This window comes from Acanthisitta chloris, unplaced genomic scaffold (genome assembly GCF_000695815.1).
Source record: "Acanthisitta chloris isolate BGI_N310 unplaced genomic scaffold, ASM69581v1 scaffold24633, whole genome shotgun sequence".
Lineage (NCBI taxonomy): Eukaryota > Metazoa > Chordata > Aves > Passeriformes > Acanthisittidae > Acanthisitta > Acanthisitta chloris.
This window is the reverse complement of record NW_008664595.1, coordinates 1-8928: the sequence shown is the minus strand read 5'-3', so window position 1 is coordinate 8928 and position 8928 is coordinate 1. Positions and strand designations below refer to the sequence as shown.

General features: G+C 36.4%; 1 protein-coding gene across 1 annotated transcript in view; it reads left to right on the top strand.

Moving 5' to 3' along the window:
- Nucleotides 1-6476, top strand: part of LUM (lumican) — an 11443-nt gene extending 4967 nt beyond the window's left edge. The window contains exon 3 of the mRNA XM_009071435.1: nt 5595-6476. Within this exon, the coding sequence (XP_009069683.1) occupies nt 5595-5749 (155 nt within the window). The 3' untranslated portion in view covers nt 5750-6476. The remainder of the gene's footprint in view (nt 1-5594) is intronic.
- Nucleotides 6477-8928: the final 2452 nt, after the last annotated feature.

Here is an 8928-nt window from a genome sequence, read left to right as displayed (position 1 = left end):
GGCAGGGAATGTTGTGGCCAGATAATCGTTAAGGTCCATTCCAGCTACTAAAATTCTATGATTCTATGATTCATTCACTCATGATTTGAAAAAATGTTCCTTCTGAAGTCAATAAATGTCACACCTTGCATGAGGTTTCTATTGAGACAGGACTTTTACAAGGTTGTCCTATTCCTGAGTTGACAAGGTGTCGCAGAGTTAAGAGGGCTCACCATCAGGTCAGCAGCTCTCCAGCTGCACCTCTGTCAGTGGTGGCCCCTGATGAAGAGGGAGATCTGTCAAACATAACAGTGTTTCTGCAGGAGGATCTACATCATCTTGCTAGCCAGCATAAAGTAGACCATAAAAACCTCTCTCCTGTTTGCCTGCTCGTATCCATCAGGGGTTTAGGCTACCAGTGTTAGCTATTCCATACATAGCTAACTCCATACAGAGACAGCCTTTAAAGCCAAACATTTTTAATGCAGATCTCACCAGACAGAGGGCAAGACCTTTGGAAATGTTTTGTATCCAGTTTCACATTTCCCTCAATGTTGTGGTGGTTTTCTTTCCTAGTGCATCTGAGTTCCTTGTTTTGATGAGGGAAAACAAAGAATTAATACTTCCCACCCAAGGCACTACATACAGCAACCTGTGGAACTCTATCAGATATTCTGCCACTCCTAAAATAGCTAACAATGATGATTTTTAATTTCTCATGAGATATATCAGGCAAATTTCTTTGCTTAGACTGGTTGCTCTGAGCCTTCTGCAAGATAACCAGGTACTAGGTTTGCCTTCCAGTCACATTTCCAAGGACTTCTGAGTCAAGGACTATGACAACAATTTAACTTTGCAAGGAAAAATGTATTTTCAGGGGGATGGTGTGAGGAGTGGGTGTAGACCAGCTGCTACCGCACTGTCATTGCTGCCCTATAGACTGAAGCAAGAGAATTCTGATTTACAGGGTTTTTTTCTTCAACATAAAATCTAGCAGACTTTATTAGATTTTTCTTGACTATCTGATTTCACAGCCATAATGTTGTTTCCTAAGATGCTGATTGACAAGTGGGATAAAAATTAGTTAGAAATAATCATTACCATTTAAGGAAATACCAGATACAGGTTGATCAAAGCCTTTGGATTTTACTATTCACTACACCTGTCCTAGAGCTGTGAGTGCTTAGTCTATAGGAAAAATGAGTTGATTGATCTTTCAATATTTAAGCCTCAAATAAATCACTAGTTTCTTTGTTTAATAAATGATTATAATTTGCTAGAGATCTGAGTAAGGAAGACTGTAAACAAGGCCAGCTTCCTTTCCATACCATGGCCCATGGTAGACATAGGCTGTGAGAGGTTTCTGTATAATGAATAATGACAATTTGTCCTAAAATGCACAAAAGGTAAAATCTTTCAGATTATGCTTGAATAAAGTTTTCATGATACTGATACCTAAAATGAATATATTTCTCCAGAGTTCTTAATTTATTATGAATCCCCTTTTCTTAAGGCTAGCAATCAACATGTATAGTCTAAGAAAGCACAATCTGATTCCAATGTTTTTGGTATTACCAAAAAGAAAGGAAATATTTCTCAAAATTGTTGTCCATGACTTTAACCATGGACTTGCTACAATCATTATGTATTGCCACACATAAAAGAAAAATCTGTTTGAGAAATATCCTCATTTGAGTAATTTTAAGTTTTTTTTTAACTGATGAATGTACATATATAAAATATGCAGCAGAATTGGCTTCATTTTAGTATGTTCTGTCTTCTGTGTTGTGAGAAGCAGTGGGCAAAGCAGATAGCAAACTGGAAAGAAGACAAATTCTGAGTAACTTATCTGATCTCTGGTAAATCGGAGCACATCCATTATATTTAATGTACAGTGTCAAATACATGCTTCATCTTCAGTATTTGATCCTGGTTGGATCTCCATGCTAGCATAGGACCATGGAAGATCTGAGCCTTTGCTTTCTCCATACCTCAAATCTAAACTGCAAAGTTTAAATCAAAAACTTCTTTTAATATTTCTTATTAATGATAATTTAAGGGTGAATTTTTCTGTTTAATGACAGCAGTGGTTTGCTACCATGCTTTAAGATGCCATTAGTATTATATAAATATATTTGCATGCGCAAACACAGAGGCACAAACGTGTTACAGACTCCTCAAGGTAAAAAAGCTCTGCAGGATGGAAAAACATACAAGAATCAAAGAGGTTCAGTGATACACGAAGAGGATTCAAAGATGGACTTCTCCATATTTCATTCGTAGTTGTAAAGGATTAAGGAGCTTGCTTGGGCATGAAACCCCAGCAAGTGGATACTATGTGAATGGAGTTTAAAAAGGGGTACGTGAATATGTTCCAGAGAACAGTTAAGGGGCTATATATTCTACTCCAGTCCACTGACTGAATCAGGACCTGTACCATAATTGTATTTATTCTAAACAAAGTTAGTTGTGAAGGAGTTTTACGGTCTTTTAGCTAGCTCACTCCATAAATCCCAAGAGGATTTATTTTTCCCTGGCCTATGTAGAAATGATTCACATATGATTACTGGACTACAGACCAGAACGGATGACTATGGGAGTTCAGATCCTACTAGGACTGCCCTCTGTATTGCATGCCTTTAACAAAGAATCCTTGCACAGTTAATCTTCTCAACTAAAGGCTTCTTACAGTCCTGATGTACAAGGTATATACTCTCATCTAGCACATAGCAAGAAAAATTAGTTCGGTCTAAAATATACAAGTTCCTTTGCTATCATTTTCCCCTATAAATATGAAAGAGAAGAGGAGAGGAGAGGAGAGGAGAGGGGATGCCTATTCTTGTTTTGGTTATTTGGGTTTTTTCCCACGTATCTCAGGCAGTTTGTAGGAATATCAGGATTTCTTATGGCAACAGACACTTTTAGTGAGAACATAACTTCTCAGATGAAAATTCAATTTTCATTCAATCCTTCTTATTCTCTCACTGTCTGGCTTATGCAGGAATTCTATGTTGGGAAAATATGTGGCAATAATTCCAGGTACACTGCCTCTGAACCTGAATATTAGAAATTCAGGAAGACATCACAACACCTGCAACTTTAGTAAGTGTAATGAAGAAGGAAGTAAGCTACTGAGATATTTTATGTCACAGTACTCTAGTCTCACTGTTTGCAATTCCCATACAGATCATATATGTCACAGCACATCAAGTGCACTCACAAGACCCACTTATCATATTTTCTGCTAGTGGAGATTGCAATTAAAAACCAAATATTTTTAATATGCTTCTAGCACCTGACATTTATATGAATTGTATAAAAAATTAATACCCAGATTCATACAGTGTGAACCAAATATTGGGGTGAAATCCATAACAAAGCTCCTTTGACTTCTGTGAGGACTAGATCTGCATCCATTTCTCAAGTGGTTTCAGTCTCCTAAGTAGTCAGCACAGATGAGTCTTTTGGTACCATAGATAAATTCTGTGGTTTACATGCATGAAGCTTACATCTTTTGAGTAGTTAAGCATCTACCCAACTTGCATAAGCCTATCTTGTTTTGCAACCTAATGATAGTAATTATACTCAAAAGAAACAATATGGAAGAGCAAACAAGTAAATTTAGAAGGCTTTTAAATGTCTGCCTTCAACAAAAATGGACAAGAAAATGGAAAGAATCCATCAGAATTCATGCTTATTCTAAACTTTACAAATTAAACCCAAGCTATCTCTAGAAAACTGAACCTAGTTAATGGTATAGCCTATAGGCCAAGAAAATGAGCTAAAACTCTTAGGAACTTATATTTAACTTAAGCAAAATTCCACACAGACATAATCGTATAAACATCTCTCATCTTATATGATCTTAATTCATAAGAATCACCAGTTCATTCCTGTTGGTACATTCAGAATCAGGAATATCAGAATTGGTCTGCAGGCTTAAAATTTTGCTATATTGAAATATGGACTGCCCAATAAATGTGCCATTAAGGATGCCTTTCATCTCTCACCCTTCCAAAAGAAGGCTGTACACAAAATCTAGAAAATTGTTTTGATTTGCTTTAATCAAATTGGTGATCAAGATCTCACCTTTGAAATATATTTCCTTAATCTCTACTCAAAACAACTTTTTTTGCCAAAGATGAGTATCTTATCATACCTCTTTGTCCAAAAAACTGCCTAAGCTCTCATGCTTTAAAGAGCTGCCTGTACATTTGTACTTAGATCAGAAAAGTCATGTTTCATCAGTGGCAGAAGATTGATATAATGCCAGTTCTGAAAGAATCCACTTGAAGTTAATGTGGAGGTATGAAAGCTACTTCCTCCACTTCCTTGGGTATTACAACATGACCTAAGTCATCACATTTTCTTAGATGAGTGAAATAGTCATGCAGAAAAGATACATAAGGTGGTGTTTTCAAAAACCCATAAATTATTATTGGTAGTTAAAACAGCATCCAATTTTGAGAATACTAATTTGACTCGTCTGAAATTATGAGAGCTAGCCCTTTGCAACTTAAAAGCAACTGAAAACATTATATTTGCCTGAATACTGGTGAATGGGTTCATAGAAGGAATCCCTTTACCCCTTTAATTTTTTTTCCTGTGTGAGTTCAGCTCATGTCAGTGGTCTGAAGAAAAACATGCCTCTCATACAGCTTCCTTAGTAGTCACAGAACTTTCCAACAGACTAATCCTTTGCCTGACTCAAAAGAAACACAGGTGGGAACAAAGGGCCATCTTGCAGAATTAAACAATGTGGTATGCAGGGGTCATCAGATTAATTCACATACATTCCTGGGGGTAGATCTTCTCTGAGTGAAAGAGGTCTGCTTATGTATACTGAGCAGAGAACTTCAGTGCTTCATGCAATTTCTAGCTTACAGTTAATGCTGATCAAAGGATACAACACAGGTTTCCATTCAAGATCTCTCTGGCGTTGTGTAAACCAAACAATATTTCAACTGAATAGAGAAGATATATGTCATCATATTTAAATTAAATATAAAGATTTGTATAAGTATTTTTTACATTTGCACTCACCTTCCAATCCTGATGTGGAAAGGTTCAACTACTCAATTTAAAACTCCTTTCTGACCCTAGACCCAAATTTCATTTTGAAACTGGTAAATCAAAAAGGTACATATAAAATACCTACAAAATACACAGGCACTTACTGGACAGCTTGTTTTTAAGGATAAAACTGTATCATGATTTCAGTTTCTCCAGAAACATTTTGCTTTCTACAATGAGCACTGTTTTACCTTTCCATCATAATGTACCCAGCATGACTGATTTCTCCCTCTGCATCTCCAGTTTTACTGAAGATTCATCTTTACTTTTATCTAAAGCCAGTTTAGACCTTTATATAAAATCTGAAGTCTAAAAGTCAAATGGGTACTGGGAGCACATAGCGTTGGAAAAATTCAGTCTTTAACTCCGAATGTCTCACAACTAATGGAAAGAACCTCTCCTAACACAAGTCTTTCAGGTTTCAACAAACATCAGTGCACATGCAAAATATTGAAAATGCTATAAAAATCAGGAAAAAAAGGCTTTGTTCTGTATGTCCTAATTATTCATGCTTTCTCTTATTCCTGTTCCCTTTGCTTCAGAGTTCCCCTTGAGCAGCTTCTGTAAGGTAGTTGGACCAACAACCTATTCCAAGATCACACATTTGCGTCTGGATGGAAACAATCTCACTCGGGCTGACCTGCCACAGGAGATGTACAACTGCCTTCGGGTGGCTGCTGAGATTTCACTGGACTGAGATACCTGGGAGCATCCAATTCCCTTCTAGGGGCAGTAACTACATCATGATAGTGCTTTAAAATTAGGATATGCCTTAAAACAAACTGCGTATTATCCATTCTGGTTTTAGTATTTAGCATGCCCTTGACAACCTTGAGGAAATGTGTGCGTATTTTTACAAATGGCTGTATACAGAAAGCACAAGAATGACCAAATTTGGTGTAAATTATGCCTTCATCTGGCTAGATGGGTTGACGAAAAACAGTCAACTTCATAGAAACTTAAGTCTATGCATGCTGTACATGCCAGTTGGTTCCAGACTTGCATGGCAGTCGGGTGGGTTTCATCGTGGGTTTCATCATGGGTTACACTAAGCAGTATGGGCTGCCCTGTGTAAATACAAGACTTCTCTCCAACTTTCTTAATCTTTATATTATTATCAATGACAAAGGAAAAATGATTTCACAAGCTATGAACAACTTAAAATATATGAAAATATATTTTCAGAGCCTATGGCATTATTAAATTAATGGAATATGTGAAAGATAAGGAAAAAAAACACTTTTCAGGTTAAAAATTGTTTACTCTTCTTTTTGTCATAGTTTCATTTAACTTTCATGGTAAGATTTTTATCCATTGCTCGTATAATTGTTATTTCAAAAGAAATCATATATACAAATATTTTTATTCAATTACTTGCATGCTACATTTAACCAGATTGTAGAAAATAAAACATATCAAATAGTGTTCTTGTGTCCACGTCATTGGCAACTCTGTTTCTGTCTTATAAATTGAAAAAATAAAATCAGGTTAAGACAAGGCAATCTAAGCTACTCTATTATTATTGAAATTTACTGTAAGGTTGAATAAACTGTTTTCTCTACTTTGAAGTTTTAATATGTTTGTAAATGTAATTTAACATGCTTCACTTCAATTGTGTTGGCCAATAAGTCAATGCCTTTGGAAGTTTGCAGTATGGGAATGGGCACTATGAAAAAGTGTAAATTAATGTTTCAGTGCTGTCAAAAGAACAATGAAATCTCTCAGAAATCACAAGGAGTGAGTAAAATGCAGCTGCACAAGGTAGACAGATGGTAGTATTCTCTACCCAGGAATGAATAGTGCAAATATTGTCAGCATCCTGCAACACACTGAAATAAATGTGTGAGCAACTGAGAGCCATAAATGCCTTGCTTGCAAACACAGATCATCCCACGGGTACTATTCTCTTTTCAACTGCTAGACTTAAACACTCAAACAGGAAATCTGGTTTCTATAGCAAAACCAGAAACTATCACCTCTGAAAAAAAAAAAAAAACCCCAGAAACCGAACCAATCCATACCAAACCATTTAGTTGATGCATTCAAAATCAACACACAATTCATAAAGAAACCTGGGACTAAAATGAATGGAGCGATGTCGAAGACAATGGAAATACTTAGCTCCTCATATTTGTCATTTTGAAATTTGTAGGTGTTACTGCTTTTTTTGCTCACACACAGGGAGGACTGAAAGTAACCTTTTTAACAAATAGGCTAGAATTTTCACAGAAGAATGAACCCTAAATCTGGGGCTTTCTGAACATATCAGAGTGGGAATCACTATGGAATAGTCCCCAGGCATTATAATATAGGAAAAGAAGTAGGAAGTGCATGCAAAATTGCCCCAAGGAATAGAAAAAAATATGGGAAACTGCATTTAACTATTTCTAGACAGATTGCAACTCCAGTGTCCCATTCACAGGAAGATACACTAAACACCTCATAGCTGTAATGTAAGTCCTGTTTCAGCAAACCGGTCATATTTATGCAAGATGAAACTCTGAATAGTGAGACTGAGAATGGTTCACCTCAGGATAGATAAGAACCTGTTGATGAGGGTATTTTCTACATATCCTTGTGTTGCAAATGAAGCATTCACAGGTGTTCACAAGGCATTTGATGTTCTAATCAAGGGACACAGTAGAAGGAAACTCTCTGTCAAAACAGCAAAGAGTACCAATGACCTCCCTGAGAAACTAGGGAACCTTCACCTTACACTGAGCACTTGGACAAATAAAATAAAATGGCATTTGGCAGTATATTTTTACCTTGAACATCTCTTTCCTGTGGTTTAGAAATTCCCAGTTAGTTGGGGAGATATGATATTCACAGTATCTATGAAAAAATTACATCATGAAGTCCTGCTATTAAAGGAGAAAAGGAACAGTATAACTCTGCTTTCATGTTATGAGACACAAAAACACAGGTTTCTGTTTCTGCATTAGTGAATTGTTCTAAGTCACTACAGAGACTGTTTAAGTTCCCAATCTCTACAGATCTTTCGGAAAGAAATAGGCAACAATATACATGTTCCTTAGTTTATTTATTTACAATATATTTTCCTTCTTCTTTCAGGTCAAAATTGGTAAATTTGCCATGACATTTTAATATGAAGTTTCATGTGGAAGAATAGACAAAAATGAAGAACTTTTGGAAGACACAAATTTGAAAGAAGGCCTGAAAAGAAAGTGCTACAAATGTAATGAAAGCAGTATTTCAGTGATAATATACAAATGCAACAGACAAAAACTTTACCCATGAAATTTCAGGAACTGGTCCACAAGTCTGTTTCACAGCCATTCACAAAAATAGGGTTATCTTTCAAGCAGACAAGCATTGTCTGATTTAAAAGACATCTTTCATATTAAAGAAGTTCCCTAGAAGGAGCATGAATTTCAGGAATGGAATCATCAATCTTCCTTGCCCTCTACTGCTTTATGAAGTCCAGCATAGTCAGATGGATCAAGAAAGGAGTGAGGAGTTAGTTGTTTAATAGAGCTGTCCTTCTAGTGCAAGGAACCTGGGAGGCTCCCATGCCTACCTCAAACCTCTGATTTTAGTGAAAGGGAATAAATAGGTGGTTGCTTAGCATGAGCCAAATTGTTTGGAAAACTGGGAACAAGAAAGCAAAACGTTGTTCAGAAAGGGAGCCTGAGTTGTTATATGTACAACTGCAACAAGCATAGACTGAAGATGGTAGAAACTGAGATTATAAACTAAAATGAAGTTTGGTGGAGAGCCACTAAGATGTAAGGTTGCAAAGAGAATTTCTCTCAGCCTTGACATTTCCAGGCAATGTCAAGTCACTTCCCTTAGCCTCTCTGAGGGTCATATCATATGTCTCAGCCCATGTCTTATTGCAATATATATATATAT